General features: G+C 34.3%; 3 protein-coding genes across 4 annotated transcripts; 1 reads left to right on the top strand and 2 right to left on the bottom strand.

Moving 5' to 3' along the window:
- Nucleotides 1–438: 438 nt before the first annotated feature.
- On the top strand, nucleotides 439–2,750 carry LOC102580537 (non-functional NADPH-dependent codeinone reductase 2-like). Its single transcript, XM_006357144.2, has 4 exons — nucleotides 439–822; nucleotides 1,338–1,581; nucleotides 2,130–2,309; nucleotides 2,391–2,750. Exons 1-4 carry the CDS (start codon nucleotides 491–493, stop codon nucleotides 2,613–2,615), a joined length of 981 nt encoding a protein of 326 aa, XP_006357206.1. The 5' UTR covers nucleotides 439–490; the 3' UTR covers nucleotides 2,616–2,750.
- Nucleotides 2,751–3,077: 327 nt separating this feature from the next.
- LOC102581459 (uncharacterized) lies at nucleotides 3,078–7,964 on the bottom strand. Its single transcript, XM_006357147.2, has 7 exons — nucleotides 7,408–7,964; nucleotides 6,157–6,297; nucleotides 5,708–6,073; nucleotides 5,130–5,372; nucleotides 4,528–4,620; nucleotides 3,730–3,930; nucleotides 3,078–3,642 (listed from the first exon to the last, which is right to left on the bottom strand). The coding sequence occupies exons 1-7, from the start codon at nucleotides 7,723–7,725 to the stop codon at nucleotides 3,430–3,432; spliced, it is 1,575 nt and encodes a 524-aa protein (XP_006357209.1). The 5' UTR covers nucleotides 7,726–7,964; the 3' UTR covers nucleotides 3,078–3,429.
- Nucleotides 7,965–9,120: 1,156 nt separating this feature from the next.
- LOC102580887 (zinc finger MYND domain-containing protein 15) lies at nucleotides 9,121–12,965 on the bottom strand. Of its 2 annotated transcripts, XM_006357146.2 has the most exons (11): nucleotides 12,795–12,965; nucleotides 12,356–12,469; nucleotides 12,151–12,269; nucleotides 11,762–11,808; nucleotides 11,579–11,679; nucleotides 11,273–11,360; nucleotides 11,014–11,122; nucleotides 10,163–10,334; nucleotides 10,013–10,084; nucleotides 9,753–9,866; nucleotides 9,121–9,623 (listed from the first exon to the last, which is right to left on the bottom strand). In XM_006357146.2, exons 1-11 carry the CDS (start codon nucleotides 12,894–12,896, stop codon nucleotides 9,531–9,533), a joined length of 1,131 nt encoding a protein of 376 aa, XP_006357208.1. In that variant the 5' UTR covers nucleotides 12,897–12,965; the 3' UTR covers nucleotides 9,121–9,530. The 2 variants fall into 2 exon arrangements, with proteins under 2 accessions (XP_006357208.1, XP_006357207.1); XM_006357145.1 differs by lacking the exon at nucleotides 12,795–12,965 and having other exon boundaries at nucleotides 12,356–12,788.
- Between the last annotated feature and the right edge of the window lie 6,265 nt (nucleotides 12,966–19,230).

Below are 19,230 nucleotides of genomic sequence, written 5' to 3' on the forward strand. Positions count from 1 at the left end.
AAGATACACAAAAATGAATTGATTAAGAAGATGAAATTTACAATTTCAGAAATACTAAGGTTTATGATTTCAATATTTTAGTAAAACTGGTAAGAGTTTGATACGAAAGAATCCTCTAAATCCATTATGGTTGTTAATTTCCCATCATTTACTCCATTAATTAAGGAAATAAGTTACGGCCTTTAATTTAAAAGTAATTAGATAGTGTATCTCGACTTTAAATCTGACGAATACATGTATCATGTATTCGAAGGCCGAAAAATGGTATATAGATAATATAAAAAACTAATGTAAATTCTAGTAATTAGGATCTGTGATTCATGTAGTTTGCTATTTTTTTATCTCAATTTGTATGACATTTTAAAAAAATAAAATTATGTAACATTTGATCAATAAAATATTAAATTAAACTAATTCAAGTTGGCTTTAAAGTTAAGCTAAATTAACTTCCCAAAACAAAAAGTGATTAACGTGGCACGGCAGAAATTACATGAACCCAGAGCAACAACAAACCCCTATGCCGGCGATTCCGATGGCGGCCGGCTGCCGGAGGATTCCGGCGTTGGGTTTCGGCACGGCGGCAGATCCTCCGGTGGAACCAGAAATCGTTAGAAGTGCAGTTGTTGAAGCGATCGAGGTTGGTTACAGGCATTTTGACACAGCTGCTCTGTACAATTCTGAAGAAGCACTGGGTGAAGCCATAAACGAAGCAATTAATGACGGATTCGTTGAATCTCGTGAACAATTGTTTATTACTTCAAAGCTATGGTGTAGTGATGCTCATCCTCAACATGTTCTTCCTGCTCTCAACAAAACCCTACGGTAAAATCCTCTTCGAAGAACTCCCAATTCAATTGTTATTGCTTTTATTTTAGAGAAAAGTATTTGAAAACACCTGAACTTGGTGCAAATTATTTATTGAATGTGGCGCAAATTATTAATTTTGTCCCAAAACTATGGACATCCTTAACAATACCTTCTAATTGACTAACTAAAATTAGATACACCCGATATGCAACATGGCATAACAAAGTGTTAAAAGTACCCTTAAACTTGGAGAGAATTTGGGGGGTGTTTCACTCATGTTGCAAGTTTGGAAATGTATTTAAGTTCAATTAGTCAAGTAAAGAAGTGTTTTTTAGGCCGTTTATAATTCAGGTACAAAACTAAAATTCACGCCGAATTTAGGGGAGTTCTCAATATTTCTCTTTATATTTTATTTTATGTAGTGCATTATTGCGATGAGTTCAAATGGAGCGACATACTAGTGAAATTTATATAACCGACCCCAACTTGTTTGAGTTGAAACATAATTGTTGTTGTTTGGACTTGTGCAGGAATCTTAAGATGGATTATATTGATTTATATCTAATACACTGGCCACTGAGTTCTAAGCCAGGAATTCATGAATACCCAATTAAAAAAGAGGACTTTATTCCAATGGATTTCAAGTCAGTTTGGGTAGCAATGGAAGAGTGTCATAAACTTGGACTCACCAAGTTCATTGGAGTTAGCAACTTTTCTTGCAAGAACCTTGCTGATGTTCTTGCCACTGCCAAGATTCCCCCTGCTGTCAATCAAGTATGTGAAAGAGAAAATATGTCGCTCGGACTTTCCAATAACGTTGTTGCACCCTTGTCAGATCCTCCAAAAACACTATTTTTGGAGGATCCGTCATGCACACAATGACATTTTTGAAGAGTCATAGCAACATAGGGGAAAAATCATAATCAAGCACTGGACTTACTTGAAAAGTAGTACTCCATTTGTCCCAATTTAAGTGTCTTAGTTTGACTGTGCAGGGAGTTTAAGAATAAAGGGTGACTAGAGTCGTGTGGACTTAAACTAAAGATGTATAGTCCTTTAAATCTTGTGGTCTTAAACTTGCCATGTAGATGTTGGAATTGGAAAACTTACTAAATATGGAAAAAGGCACTCTTTCTGGGAAAGACCAACAAGAAAAGTACGACACTTAAATTGAGACAGAGTGAGTAATTGTGTTTGATAAAATAAGGTTGAGTACTTAAATTGAGACGGAGGGAGTAATTGTGTTTGATAAAATAAGGTTGAGTAGAATGTTTTGTAGTGAAAAGATAGGATTCTGACTGAAGCTGTTCTTGATTTGCAAGGTAGAAGTAAATCCATGTTGGCAGCAACAGAAGCTAAGAGAGTTCTGCAAGAGAAATGGAGTTCTTGTTGTTGGATATAGTTCTTTAGGATCAATAGGTACCTTTTATGGAACCAACAGAGTTATGGAATCTGAAGTGCTCAGAGAAATAGCAAAGGCCAGAGGCAAAACCGTCGCGCAGGTATTCTAAGATGACTTCTAACTTTAACTACATTGACACTGTCGGTGCATATAACTTAAAATCCGTACCTGGAAAATCCAGGTTGCTTTAAGATGGGGATATGAGCAAGGCATTGGCGTGGTGGTGAAGAGCTATAACAAAGAGAGAATGAAACAGAACCTCGAGATTTTCGACTGGTCATTAAACGATGATGAGTGCAGAAAGATCAGTGAAATCCCACAAAGTAGAGTTTGTCTTGGTAAGGATTACACATCTCCTTATGGACCTTACAAGACAACTGAAGAACTCTGGGATGAAGAACTCTGATTACTGTAATTTCCAGAATGAACCATATCGTTCGAGTAATTCTTCTTGTTGTTATGTCTTCCTCCTGATTGTGCTAGTTGTATATATCAAGATAGAAATAAAAATGGGCAAAGATTCATCCAGTTCCTTGCTGTATGTTAGGAGTCTTTTTTTTTTTGAAATTAGTAATGTTGTATTCCTCAGCATTAAGGCTATGCTGGTGACTTCCAAAAATTCGTACATAGAGGGGCTAGGAAGGCTAATTACAAAGATCCTAACATATCTACTAGTTGCTGTATGTTAGGAGTCTTATAGTCTTGTTAAAAGTTTAACATGTCAGTAAAGAAAAAGGGCAACCTGGTGCATTAAAGCTCCCGACCACAAGGGCCTATTGGACACAGCCTTACCTTGCATTGTTTCCAAGGTTAAGATACAGGTCGCATATAATTTAGTACACAAAGACACGGGAAATGATGAACAAAATAACAGAATTCAGCGTATCCTTACAGACATTGCTCTAACATTTAGTTCACATTTTGAGAAGATTCAGCAACTCACTTACAACTAATTACAAAGAACAGATATAACAACAAGATCTTGAGGCATTGAGTCCATAAGTTATTCTATTGTTGTTTCCCATCTACCAATAACTATAATAGGCTTGAACATCTAAGAAACTAAATATGCATGAACTATGTACATATATAGATATTTCATGTAGAAACTGAAGAACAAGCAGAGTATGTTCATATACTAGATAACCTGATACGTGTTAAACAAATAGCAACAAAGGTAGCTTGCGTGGGATACACTGACACACAAGTTTAGTCCGGATTCAGCAACGTCCGGGCCTCTCATAGTGTGGAGGTAAAGAAGGACAATTCTCATTCATGTTGGCATAGGGATCCAATGTGTTGTACTGGGGCAGTTCCATTTGATATTCGCCAAGAATCTGGCAGAAAGAGAACTTATTGTCTCCACTGTTGCACCAACTTGGGAGGCGTGTCTGATTATCTTCAAAAATTTTGAGCATGTAAGCATCTCTAATCTGCAAGTAGTAAGAAAGTCTTGTGATCACAACAGAATGGAAGTTATTTTCCTTATAAGACGATTAAACAAAGGCATTGATACCCACAGTGAACTCCGTTACTTGAATAGAGTTGGAAATAGGGCCAAAAACTCCAGCTTCTTTATACATTGCTAGAATGAAGGCCACGCATGTAGTGGATTGGCCATCACTATAGATCCATTCATCTTGTTCCGGGATGGTCAATAATTGATCAAATGTTATACCACGTCTTTCAGTTTCAGCAAGAATACCATACAAGTCCAAATCCTGTAAGAGAGGTATTAATTGCACATATAAAGTGACCTATACAGATAAAAGGAAATTGATTGCTTCGGTAACATTTAGAATCTATGATATATTTAACGAACTCTCTTATATGTAAGCAGTTACAATATGATTCAAGTTAAACTGAGGAAGCTTTTGAAAGCATTATTCAATATATAATGTTATTATTATGCTTGCTCCACGGCTAAATGTCTATGTAAATGAAGATCATCTATAGAATATGGCTCTATACTGTTACTCATAAGAGTTACAGAGTACCTCTACGTTCGAGTCACCAAATGATGTGACAATTCGGTAATGCTCACCCATTTTTTGACATAGAAATACAGAAAGGAGGTTGGAGAGTATGTTTCATATTTTTTCCTTCAACAGAACCCAACCTATCAAGATAGCTTGTTTATAGACCTCAACAAATCTACTTTAAAAAAAAATCATTTTTTAAGAGGGAACTGATAACCTGTCTTTATCAATTAAATCTGGGGGATGAGCCATACCCAAAACCATTAACTAATAGTTAAGATATTATACAAGTTTCCAGCCAAAAGATTCTAACAACAAAATATAACATATTCAGTTCACCTTAGTGCCAAGCCTCTTATTCAGAGCTTCGTTCCACATGTTAGCAGCATATGCTGGCTGCACTCTTGTCCACATGGACATGACAGAAATCACCTGGCAACAAAAGTCATCTGCTGAGAAACCACAGGAAGTTGTCCAAGAGTTCTATTTAAATGGAAGAAGGGGTAGTGATGAACAAATTAGTATTCCTTCAAATTATTGCTATTTTTGTTTTGATTGACTTGCTTTTTCACCTTTTTGATGGGTTTCTTTTATCAAATGGTTCCACAGGGAGGCAAGTAGTAATCAATAACCATATATCCTTCTAAATTTTAAAAACTGCAAATATATTGATGACTGGTTTATGTTGGGTTTATACTATGTAAAGGTATTTCCTAGAGATAATTAAGCAAAGTGATATCCAAGGATAGAATATGTGCATGTTAGATAAGTCATTTGTGACTTGAGAACTGTCTACCGGTTAGCATCGAGATTGATGGACATATGGCAATTCACCTAGTTGCTTTGGAGAACACAAACATCCATTGCTACTTGCTCATCTTAGATATATTCCAGTATAATCATAGTTTATACTTTTAAGAGGAAAGGAAGGGAGACAATACCAAGTGAGCATCAAGAGGTGGAGGGTAATTATCCGCTACTGTGTCAATCCAACTAAAAATCATGTTATGGTAACCATATGGCTTCCCGGACATTTTCCGAGTATATTCCCATGCTGCGGTATTATTAAATCTCGCACGCACTTCAGGATGTAAGGGCAACAAAGCAACTTGTGGATTAGATTCGTCCTTGAGTGTCAATTCCCACCACTCATCCCAAGGGATAACTGCAATAATTTCTTCACCCTGCAAAGATATACCACAAGATAAAACAAAAATAAGAGAACGCCACAATTCATGCAATTAAAATGCAAGGCCTTTACAGGCATTAAAAGCTAACAAAAAAACTCAGAGTATTCTCTACCTCCGGAGGTAGAGAGGGAGCACAATGGAGTATAGTAACTCACCAGAAGTCCACTGCTATCCATAAGAAAAGTTGCAGAAAAGTAAAGGGGAGCATAAGGAGATTAATGTAACTGAATCTATTTATGTGACGTGGAAAATGATGTTTTTGAGATTTGCTAGCAGTGTTTCTCCGTGTAGTTTAGTGGAGAAATACATAGATTTTCTCATTTGCTCACCTTTTCATTTTCGTGTCCTGATTCACCAACCCAAAGATTACCCAACTCATCCTTCAAACAAACGGATGTATGACCAGCAAAGGCACCAGTGACCCACTTCTCAAGAGTTTCAAACCCACCCCACCGTCCACGTATCTTTGACAGAGCTAAGAAATCACCAGAATGAACATCATCTGGGTTAATTGTTGCCTGCCGTGGATGTGGACGTTTCTCAAATGTCGCACTCATGTGCTTCTTCAGAAAAGCAAGGTTAGAATTCTGGCCCCATGCGGTGTTAGAAAACAGGGGTAGTACATCCACCAAGGAAAGCAAGGTTCCGAGCATTCCTGATGGCATGAGAAATACAGAAATTCCATGTTCCTTGACCTGCATAGCAGTAGCTTAAAGATCAATTATAAATGCATGGACATCCATTGGAATTAGACAAAAGGCCCAAAACAAGAGCATACATATTCCCTTTCAGCAGGTTCCTCCCATGACTCAATTTTAAATGTGTGATCATGGCCCGAAAAGTAGTAGTCCCAGGATATCCTATAAGGTGTAGCAAATACATACAGATCCATACACGTCCAGCTGTGTGCTGCGCCTGTCTGCAAAGTGGGTAAATGAAATCTGAAATACAACTGTGCTAAGGATGACTTTATCCAATTAAAAACAGCATAATAGAATAAGAACAAGTATATGTAGATACCAAAAAAATCGTATTTCTTTCTTAAGGTGGTATATCAATTTTCACTTGTTATCACCCCATTGGTTTCTATTTATGGATCATCTAGGTGTCAACAGAGGAAACATTCATATAATCAATCTAGCTTTTTTTACATGGTGAAGGTGGAACCACAAAACCGCATGCTTCTTCTATCATTTGCATCCTAGTTTCCTTTAAATGCTAGAGCATTTACAAACCATATAACCGAATTACATTATAGCAGCTACGCGTCAAAACGAATACTGGCAAATAGTAAGTCACATTCCATGTTTATTCTTGTTGTGAAGTGGCTCATTTATGTAGAAAGAAACAGCCACAACAAGAATCTTTCATAAATGGCAGGAATCTGACTTTCTCAGCAAGCAGCTGATTCAAAGCTACACCAGTTTTCCCTCCCCCTACTTCTGCACCAAACTACCAGATAATGGCAAGAAATGCACTACTATTTCTAATACTAACAACAAGAAGTCAAACTTTTGTTAAAATATCAAGTGATAATATCATCTTAATATGAAGCATTCTGCAACTTTACCAGTAATATTAACACTTTCCTCTTTTCCAGACCTTTTTATTCCACTATTTTGTAAAAACTTGGGTTTCAAACATGCAATTCTTAGTCTTCCAACACCACACTCTCCCAACCCCTGCCCTAACCAGCAAGATAAATTCCTAAGAATACAACAACCATATACATCTTACCAGTGAATACTGCTCTACAGATAAACTAAACAGAAACCATATTCATAATTCAGAAATAAGAAGCCTAACTTCAGCTCGCAAGCATGCAATCATTAACCTTTTCCAACACCCCACCTCCCCTAAAAAAGAACCCAGCAACATAACTTCAACCCAGAAAATTCACCTTTTCAAGCCATTCCTATCACCATTCATCAATTAAACATCATCCCACCAAAAATTACCAGAAAAACTACTCTACAAATCAACTAAACACAAATTAAATTCACAATACAGAAATTTTAAATCTACAAACCGATAGATGAATAGTAGCACCGCCAATGCCTCGATCACCGGGACCGGTAAACTCAACCCTTGCTTCATTCTCAAAAAAGCAAGCTCCTTTCCAACTAATTGACCCATTATTAGGAGCTAGAGATCCAATATAAGTAGGCATCAAATCAACAGGGCTATGCATAGTGTTAAGGACAGGCCAAGAAACCTGATGCGGCAATACAGGAAGTACATCCTTGACCCTAAACGGCATTTTCAATGCATACCCAAAACTTAACCCTAACCCAATTCCCAATATCCATAACAGTGTTAAACTACACAATTTCTGAGGTCGATACATCACTGAAAACAGTGAATTCAACAGTAAATTGCAGATTTTTTATTATTGGGTTTTCTGGGAATTCTTCAGAGTCGATTAGGGTTCCATTGGGTGAAGAAATTTGAGCTCCGATTTGGGTTTTCTTCAGAAAAATTTGAGTTTTTTTGGGGCTGGAATTATTGAAAAAGGAGAAGAGATTGTAAATTATGGTTCCTTTTGTTGTTGGTTGTGATTGAAGTGGATATTCCCAAATTGAAAGATTCTATTTTGGGAAATTTTATTTTATTTTATTTTAAGACAAGATGAATTAATTACAATATTAATAGTAGAAAATTGGAGTTTTTAAATATGTTTGAATGGTATGGGGTACGAGAAAAATCTACTAATCGTGAAAAGAGATGATAGAGACAGAATTTGCTTTGGTGATAACAGTTTTGTCCCTGGATTGTGGTTTAGTGGCGAGATAGATTCATCATTTATCAATGATTTTGAGTTTAAGTTTCGTATATGAAGAAAATTTTGTTGACAGTGTTATCTCAAAATGAATCCTTCAAATTTAGTCTGAATTTCAATGCGAACTCTGAACACCAAATGAAAAAGAAAAACCATAAAAAAAGATGTACTATCATTTTTATCTTTGAAACAGAAGTCAAATTTCCTATAAGGTTTTTCTTCTATTCTTTTTTTAAAAAAAATCTATTTCTTTACCTTAATTAATTTCACGAGATATATGTCATCTTTTATCAATAATAGAGAATACTAGATAACTTTGCTCATCAAAATTAGAACATATGGGAACTGGGAAGAATTAAATGATATTTTTGTCTCCGCTATTTCCACTAATTAGATCATTCCTCTCTCGACAAAGAAGTCACTTGCAATATGTTTAATTCCCTATTTGGTAAATTATACTTTCTCCACTTCAATTTATTTACTTAATTTTGACTTGACTCAGAGTTTTTAAAAAAAAATAAAAAATAAAGAGGATTTTAAATTGTATAGTCTTAAACTAATATATGTATGTAGAATGTACTAAAATGACTTGTAATTTTATGATACTAAACATGTCAGGTGTAAAATTAAAACTAAAGAGTTATCTAAAAAAAAAGAGACATTCTTTTCAAAACGAAGGAACAATTACTTGAGTTTTGGAGGTGGGTGACCGATGACGAATTAACAATAAATAGTTGCGCGCTAATACATGTTTTGCATTTATTAATTTAATATAAATATTAAATGTAAATATAATTAGTTGCCAGTCATATATATACAAAAAGACTTGAAGTAAAATATATTAGCATGTCATTGACTTTCTCTTCTCAAGTACATGGCCCTCTTTGTTTACTCACTGTTTTCTTTATTAATTATTGGACCCTTACATTGAATTAATAGAAATGTGCCAGCCATGTGGTGAAGTGGTAGAAGAAAAATTAAATTATTGGGGGGCCAAAATACAGAAAGAGAGTTTTATAATTGAACTAAAACAAATATTTACTCAAAGTTGGACTGAGGTCACATTTTAGCATCACCTCAAGGAATACAGAATGAGTCAGCTTGTACTTCGACTAATTCCACGAGCCTTCTGCCAACACATATATCGAGTTACTTTGTCCATCAAAGGTTGGACCAATGACGAGAAATCACCTAATGTTCTTGCCTCGGTTTGGGAATTGAACCTGAGACCCATGATTTTCAACCCACTTCATTGACGACGAGGCCACACGCGTGGGTGCATTTCTTAGTCTAAACATTATACTCTTCAGTCTGCTATTATGTTTTAATAGAGTCAAACAGTTGCATCCTTGAGATACTCTGAATAAGGTACTTCAAATCCCAAAGATGAAGCAATTTGAGTAGCATGGAAGAAACAGGGCACTGTCTTCTACTGCAAGGGGTTGCCTAAAAGGATTTAGTTGGATCTGCAAAGCAAGTAACAAGTTCAATTTAATGAATTGAGTTAGAAGCAGTAGACAACTTTAAGAGAAAAATTTGAAGAGACAGAAAAAAAACGGTTGACGAAAGGTGTGAAAAAAGAAGAAAAAACTAACAGGAATGGTAGGAGAAGCCCCAGTGACAGAGCTTATGCATCTAGTTGCCAGATTACAAGCTTCTTCACAGTAATCGGAGAAAAATGCTGGAACTTTTATCTCATTTATCAGCTCCTGGATGAAAAGTTAAAAGGAAAACAACAAGAAAATCGTTTTAGCAATACCAGACCTGGCTAGCTTTCTTGAAAGATCCGTACACTGTCGAGAAAATACTAAAGGTAAAAACCTGCATATGAATCTCATATCCATTTAAAACTTACAATGGTTTGTAGCCAGCTTCTGTAAGCAGCGACACCAGCATTCGGTGCAATAATTAGATTAGGAGGAGTATCCTGACAAAGCTTACAACATTTGAGTAACACTAACAAAAGAAGGAAACATATCGCAAAGATATATGCTGTTTGACAGACCTTCATAAGATCTTTATAACAATCATGATAATAACCATTATGAAGCTTTAATGTAACGGCTGAAGATCCACTTTGTAATGATGTTGGGCCAAAACTCTCAGCCGAACAGTTACACTTGCAGTTGGTCTCTGTACAATGAGCATAATCACGAAGTTCAATTCTCTCACCATTCCTAAGCATTAACAACCAAAAGGGCATGTTCTATTAAAGGTACTTAGAGCAATGTGATTATACATAATCTGCAAATGTAAACAAGATACTGATGAACTTTTGGAAGTACAATTAAAGAAAGTTAAAGAGGTTAGTGTGAAAATGATGTATTATACAGCTTAGCAGAATGCATTTATCCGGACCAAGGTAAATGATGGATAATGTCTAGTAAACTGGCAAGGATCCTGTTCTAACCATTTTTCTGTTAGCATCATCTGCAACCATTATATGTGTAGCAGTTATTATTCACTGAAGATGATGATTGTACTTAAAGAGCCCAACAAAGGGCGCTAAATCAAGCATCTATTGCCTCCCAAGTTCATCTTTCTTTTTAAACCTTTTTTTTGTATGTTCTTTTTGAACTTTTATTTCCAGAAGCCATCAATCTACGACACCCTTTTCCAGCATTTAAGATTCTCTGGGAATTAACAATGCTAAATTGCTAATTACTTCCTTTCTGCAGAATGAGAACCAAGTGTCTCTAATCTGACAATGTTCCATCCATGAAAAGATTATAAGTGCAGTAATAGTTCATGAACTTCACAATGAAGTCAATGAGTTTACTTCCTTTCCTGCTAATTAACTAGAAGTTGCAGTGAAAAGTAAGTAAACCAGAAACATGAATTCAGGTGCAACCAAACCTTTCTTCTGGAACTGCAGGTCCCACAAGATCAATATGTATTCGAACATCAGGAAAAACTGCATGCAGCTCACTGAACACTGAAAGCTGATGAAGCTCTTTTTCAGGACCTTCACATTTCAAACAAGAGAAAGAGCCCAAATTTAGGGTTCTGAAGGATGAATTAGCTCTAATAGTCATTTAACAAATATACAGCCAGAGAGGGGGAGGGATCTCTTGTCTATAAAGCCCCTTAGCAAGGGCAGAAGAAAAGAGAGTACCTAAATAATGTATGCATAGCTCATTACTAATTTCAGGAGTCAGGTTCCCTTGATCTGCCAGCTTAATAGCCCAATACAACGTCAATGGCTGGAAAGAGAAAGATAGCACAACAAATGAGCCAGTGAGTGTCACAATTGCTTTCTCCAAAGAATGAAATTTTCAATAGATTCACAAACAATTCATACTCCTTAAATAGAATGACCCTATGGAAGAAACTTCAACACAAAACGGCAATGATGTATATCCGCCAAGTAATATGGCTACTACAAACTGACAAATTTAATGTTTGTGTACAGCCAACTTACCCAGTGAAGTAGCAAAGCAACAGGAGAATCAAGCGGAATGCACCTCCATTCATAATATTCTTTCCAACCACTAAGTAACTTTGGTAACGGAGTGGATGGCTCTGCGTTTATATACTAGTTTAAATTAGCATTCCAGACAAACATTGTATTCATGTATTAATTGTCTCAAGCACTACACACTACCTCTACAAGGACACAGTGTAATGGATAGGTTCCAGTCTTTCATGAGCCTGCTAATAAAAATTAAGGATGAGATAACAATACATTGTTTTAGGTTAGAAGCATTTATTTATCAGCATAACAGCAGAGATCAAAAAGTACATCTTCATTTCGGAAAGACATGGAAAATGCAGAGAACATTCTCAAAATGTATACTAAGACACAAAAAACTTTATCTTTGACAATTAAGCTTGATTATAGAAAAATACTGAAAATATATACAAATAATAGGAATGCAAATACGGAATAACTAATGTTCAGACAAGAGAATACATAAGGCACTGCAAAATAAGGCTTGTAATTAGCTAGGCTGATCAAGAACAAAACACTTTATCATGAAAAGAGTAAGCAACCTTGAGCAATCAAATATATCAGTTGATGCCCCACAGCTACATTCAAACGTCCACATTCCTAAACGGTGAACTCCCTGTTTTATCAAGAACGAACACCTTGTTTCCCGTTTATCACACACCTACAAAGCACCAGCAAGCATATTTTACCTAAGCACTTCCATGGACAAATCAATACAACAATTCAAAAAGTTCTTTTACTCCTTACCTGCATAGTAGCTTCTTCAGAAAATCTAAAAGGGAAATCACTCACAACATGTGCATGCTTCATTTGCTGTTCCAACCTTTGACACTCTTTCTTGTGTACATTCCCATGTGATACCTGAACACAAAATCTATAAAGTTCTCCCACTTTTCTTATACTTCTCCCTCCGTTTCTTTCACTTTTTAGCAACTCTTTAATTCCAATTTTCCACATAATATGTTTAAGATCATACGAGTAGAAGACATTCAGGTACATTCTATATATCTTTAGTTTAAGTTATTTATTTGCTTAAACTCGATATCAAATCAAAACCAGACAAACGAATTGAAACTGAATGAGTATTACTACTAGGGAGCAAACAATTCTTATACTAAACAATTATGTGAACATCTTTTAAAATTAACCATAAAAAGTAGTAAACGAAGCAGATTCTTCATAAAACCTGGTGAGAGATGGAGCAATAAGCCACAGCTTGGCAGCGACGGCAACGTCTCATCGCCGGACCGGAACATGGGGTTCGGCTTCCCCTGCCGGCGCACTCCATGGTTTCCGATCAATATGAACTGATGGGTTGATCGGAAGTTGGAAACGAAGCCCACGTATCTAAATCGACGAAAAATTATAGGCCCAATGAGTGTGTATAGGCCCATTGTCCTCAAGTAGCCCAAAGAGAAGATAGAGAGTATGGGCTTGAGAGCCCATGAATGACTAGAGGGGTTTGTCAAACATAATTTGACCCTTTGATGTTTTGGATTGTTGATTAATATCTAGGAAAAATTACGTAAATACACAACTTAAGATATCATAATCTCTAAAATTCTCTATCATATAAAAAAAATTACAAAAATTTCTTCTCGGAAACATCTCTATCCCCTTTCGAATACATTCTGATCCCCTCTCGGATACATCCCTCCTATTAAGTAATATATCATTTGCAATGTATCAGACAACCAAGGAATGTATCCGAGAGCATTGAAAGTTCCAAAAATTTTGTAATTGGGGAAACTTTCGGGATAAGGTGTAATTAGCCCCCGAATGCATGAAACTTCCGTAAGTTTTCCTAATATTTAGTCATTATTTGAATTGTAATTGAAAAAATGATTACTTTTTAAGATAGAAATACTATCTATGCAAGTTTAGTGACGTAACATATGGGGTGGAAGTGAAAATGGAGATTGATGTACAAGTTATATCTAAGAAATGAAGTTTTAAGTATCTTGAGTAAATAATGATTGGGAGATTGATGATGGCGTTGCACATTATTTGGAGCGGGGTGGGTAAAATGGAGGCTCGTCCATGGAGTTCTAAGCGATAACAACATGTGGTTAAGGTTTAAAGGTATGCTCTATAGAATGTTGTTAGACCAATATTGTTTTAGGAGGAAGCGGGGGGCTAGTCAAAAACCACATTTAGATGAAGGTAGCAGAGATGTCGATGCTTAGTAATTAAATGTATGTGGAAAGACATAAAATGACACCTGAAGTTGTGTCGAATTTTTAAAAAGACACTTTAACTATGTGAGTGTCCTATTACCCCACAAAAGTATTAAATATCTTTGTAAATTGATCATTTTCTTTTCTTTTCTCTCAATTTCTCACTTTCTTTCTTCGTCTTTTATTTTCCTTCTCAAATTACACTTCAATTACAACTTCTGTTGAAGATTATCTATTTCAATTTTGACGTTTGTTGGTCAATTTCTTGGGGGATTAGCTGAGCAAACAAGAAATTTTCGTGTTAGGGTTTTCATGTTTATTTAGTATTTGATAAAGATCATTTTTTTTTCCATGTATTTGTGATTTTCTGGAGGAAAACACATGTTAGGGATTATTTTAGGGTAAAAACTATTAGAATCTTACCTTTTTGGACTGACTTCATTCAAGAGAAAAGAAGATTTTTTTATAGTTTAAATCTTCAAACATAGCAAAGAGGCAACAAGGAGATCAAATCGAGCAAAAGCACCAGTCGTCAAAAACAGATCTTTTGAAAGAATTAGGGAAAATTGGGGAAGATGGTTTATTTAGAGAGGAAGTAATTAAATAATAGATAAAAAATGGCATGTGTCACTTGTTAATTCGTTTGTTGGAAGATAAATATATCATTCACGCGTGTTATTTGCGTGAAAACAAACATAGAGAGTATACGGATTAAAGTGGTCTATTTATAAAGATATTTAATACTTTTGTGGGGTAATAGGACACTCACATAGTTAAGGTGTCTTATTGAAAATTCGGGACAACTTCCGGTGTCACTTTATGTCTTTTCTCAATGTATGTGTGCATATTATGAGATATATGATTAGGAATAAAATTATATGGAGAAAACTAAAGTTGGAGTGGCATCCGAGGTGGACAAGATTAGGGGAGTGAGGTTCAGATGGTTCAAGCATGTGAAGAAGAGGTGTAGACACGCCCATAAGAAAGTGTAAGAGGATGGTTGTAACATGAGTTATGAGATAGAAGTAGGTCGGAAAAGAACGAGAGAGGTGATTGGATATGAAATGACACAACTTCACCTTAATGAGGACATGACCCTTGATAGGAAGGTTTGGACGTCGAGAATTAGCGTAGAAGGCTAGCATGGAGTTTGAAGTTGGAACCTCAAGGTAAAATTTGAATCCCCTAAACCTTTGAACCAACCGTTAGTCTTGTGTTTACGGGACTCAAAAAAAAACTTACCTTACATATATAGTATAACCTTTTTATCGAGATGATTCAAGTGAACACTCAGATACCCCCCCTAGATACATCCCTAGCGAGAGATAGGGAATATTTAGTAGTAATGTAGTCTCTTATCCTTTAATGTGTATTATTACATGTTGGTTCATTTGTCTTGTATCTTGCTAATAAGTTGTTATGTTATTTTTGAAATCCAACATTGATTACATTTTTTTGAGTCGAGCGTCTATAAAAAATAACTTCTTTACTTCACAGAGATATGAGATAAGATTGCATACATTCTAGCATCTTCAGACCTAATTATGAAATTACATTAAGTATATTATTATTGTTGTTGTATTTGTAGTTGAAACACAACAACTCCAGTATCGATTTATAGGGCATTGGAGTTTGAATCCTTGATAAGTAGAGTCCAAGCACATTATACTTTTCTTTGTGTCTCAATTTATTTGACACTTTTTTCTTTTAGTCATATTAAAAAAGAATGACTCTTCTCTTTTTAGTAGTAACATTTTAACTTAAAATTTCTCATTTTACTCTTAATGAGATACTATTTTATAACCACATAAATTTATATCACTTATTTTTTACCATATATTCCAAAAGTAGTTTAATTTTTTAAAATTATATATTCAATCAAACACTTTTATAGATACTATTTTATAACCACATAAATTTATATCACTTATTTTTTACCATATATTCCAAAAGTAGTTTAATTTTTTTAAATCATATATTCAATCAAACACTTTTTTATAAATGGAAATGAAAAAGTATTGTGGTGAAAGATGATTATTTTGCTCGTGATACTTCTTTTGAAAGTGGGACAATATAATGGATTTCAACCTCTACCATCATGTCTTGGAATCCAAATTTATTTAGTTGAAACTTTGCGACATTTTCATATATTTAGTATTCTTTGTTTCAGTTCGTTTTCTTAATTTTTGTAATTTTTTTTTATTTAATTAGTGGAAACTCTTGAACTATTATATAGTGCAAATATTCCAAATTAATTTATAAAATTAAAATTTGTAAAATTTCAAAAAAAAAAGACACCTAAATTAATATCTTAAAGAGTTGTTGCATAGTGGGGCGTGCGGACCACCGTTATGTTTGTCACGACAAGATATGAAATGAAGGCAACGGTGGCGTATATTTGGCCCAATTGGACCATAAAATCCAATGAATGCAAAATAAATTTGATTTTGTTGTCGATAATATTGTTGGTTCATACTCCCTCCGTCCAAAAATATTTATCGTATTATACATAAAATTTAGATAATAAATTCTCTTTTTCACATCTAATTTTAGTATATTTTATTTGAATCGAAGGTTTATTAACATAACTTTTGTATTTTCACAAGATAAGGTGTGCGTACACTTTATTTTGTGAAAAAATATTTCTACCTCCACGAGATAGTTGTAAGATTTGTGTACACTCTACTCTCCTCAGACTCCTCTTTATAGGATTTTTACTGGATATGTTGTTATTATTATTGTTGATGTGTATCCTCACAAGGTAGATATAATATTATGTATATCCCCTTTCTTTTCAGATCTCATTTATAAGATTACACTACATATGTCATTGTTGCTTTTCAAAATTCAAATATTTAAACTATATATATATATATATATGTCTGTTAAAGGCAAATGTGCTAAGAATGGTCAAAGCACCTTATTTTTCATTAGAACAGTAAAAAGGAACATATTGCAACTGTTTATTACCTTGGACCAAATAAAATTCTTTGAAGTTCATACAGTTCAGAATCAGTGGCGAGTTCGAGCACAGAACGAAGATCCAGATCAACTTCGCTGCTGCCGCTCTCCTCTGTAGTGTATTTCACAATTCATAACAAAATTCAAAGTAAAACTACCAGTAATGAAGAGAAAGCCATAAAATGCTTTAAAAGTACACCTCGAGATTGACTTGAAAGTAAGGCACGGGCAGGATTTAAGAGGAGCCTTGAGCTGGAGCTTCGACGGCAATATAATTTGATAATCTAAAAACATAAAAGTAACAGAGTGTTAAAAGAATGACAAAAGTTCCACATCGGTGGTTAATGAGATGGGTGGACTCCTTATAAGGCTTGGGCAATCCTCCTCCCTTTGAGCTAGCTTTTGGGGTGTGAGTTAGGCCTAAGACCTAATTTAACAATGTCTATGTTGGGTGTTTACCCCTCCCCGAGAACTCATATTTTCTGCTTTTTTTAGTGACTCAAACTCACAATCTTGAAATTAGAGGTGGAGGAGTGTTTATGAAGTATTTCAAATGTGAGTCGCAGACGATTGACTTTGAATTTTTTCTTATTTTAAAATAAAATATAATCTTAATATATTAATCGAGCTTTTATATAATTTAACTTTTGAAAAGTGAAATGTAACGAGTATTTAAAACGGAGAGGGAGTAAAAATGTAAAAACTCTTCATATACGATATTTTGAATATCTCATAGATACCACAAAGTCCAACCTTAAAAAAAGGGGGAGAAAAATAAGAAAAAGGGAAATATGTGGTGAGTGGGACCCAAAAAGATTTGGTTGGGAGTTCCATATCTCCACTTTTTCTCTCTCCTTTGTCCTATTTTCTACTAGCACTATCAAAATTTCTTGCCCCAACCCCAAACATATGTCTCTTTTCTGTTTTTACACTCATACCATTTTATTTTCGATGTTCGATACTTATATTACGGTTCTATTAATATGAATTTATGTTAGATAGAACCTCATTTGGAGAGCAGCTCTTTTCATCAATTTTTTTTTATGTTCAAAACTCGAACTCAAAATGTCTAATTAAGAGAAGCAAGTCTTATCCCATGTACAATATCTTTTGATGGTCCATTATGTCATTTCTAACAAATAAGAGTACTAAACAATTTTCATTTATTTCGAGCATGAACGAATAACTTTCACCATTATGAAAATTATGTAATTTTTTACTATGTGTAAGTTTGAAATAAAGCTATTCAAAATTAAGTTGCAATTGACAATTCGAATCGGAAAAAAAGTTATTGATTTAGTGATTTTAGTAATGATTTTAATTATTATTATTTATATAGGGTTATTAGTTTTTAACAATTTGAGGTATTTTCTTAATGAGTTTATTGATAGTAAATTACATTTATACTATTCAATACTTTCATTTTTCACTATTTCAAACTCTCGATTATTTTACAAGGCGACAATATTTGCTTTTGAGCAAGATGCAATATATCAGCTCTTTTCATTTGATTTGTCAACTTATTTCTAAGTGATTTTTAATTTTAAAAAAGTTGTGTGTGAAATCTTCACGGTTAAATCAATAATGATGAAACCGATAAATTGATAACACTTTAACATATTTACAAAGTGATAACCAATCAATCGAGATATTTATTTTTTAAAATCAAACAAATTGTGATTATCGACCTACTATTCTTAATTTGATTGAAGAAAAATTAATGCTTGGGTAGTCTCCGTCAAGTTTCCGCTGTTGTTAATTTTGATTGAAGAAAAATTATAAACAACTTTTTTGCTTTTGGTTATTAGTCTGTCCATTTACGTGTTGACTAACATGATTTAGTTTATATACTTTTATAAATATGGTGTTTGTTATAATATTAGAAGATCTATTGATTTGAAATTGTTAAAAATTAACAAACATTTAAAAGCTCTAGGCCTAACATTACTTCACTGTCACAACTCCTTCCCTTCCTTTTTTTAATTTTTAATTTCTATTCAGCTCTCGGTATTAATATCTGAAATCCGACTAAATTTATAGCAGTGTTCACAACATGTTTTTTTTTTCCTTTCTCATTTTCAGTGACTTGAACCTTAGATGTTTGATTAAGAATGGAAAAATCTGAACCAATCGTATCACGGTTCATATTAATACAACTCTTTCCTTTCTATTTTGTTCATATGGTTGATAATGAAGTTGGAAAGGTCCAATTTAGCTTTCTAATCACTAGGACTAGGAATAAAAACTTGTAATTGTAGTTTAAATTTTATTATTACAATTATTAAAACTTCTTTGAAACCTTTCATGCTGGTTGATGTGTGTTTATTAACCGAGACTTTTGGTTAAGAAAATAGTATTTACTACTTACCACTCAATCACAGTCTTTATTGATTGATCTGTATTTATTAATTTGATATAGGCATCGAATATGTGGATTTTTTTTTATAAAAAGTTGTAACTATTGATGTGTCGTTGTCTTAATTG

Source organism: Solanum tuberosum, unplaced genomic scaffold (genome assembly GCF_000226075.1).
Source record: "Solanum tuberosum cultivar DM 1-3 516 R44 unplaced genomic scaffold, SolTub_3.0 scf00243, whole genome shotgun sequence".
Classification (NCBI taxonomy): Eukaryota; Viridiplantae; Streptophyta; class Magnoliopsida; order Solanales; family Solanaceae; genus Solanum; species Solanum tuberosum.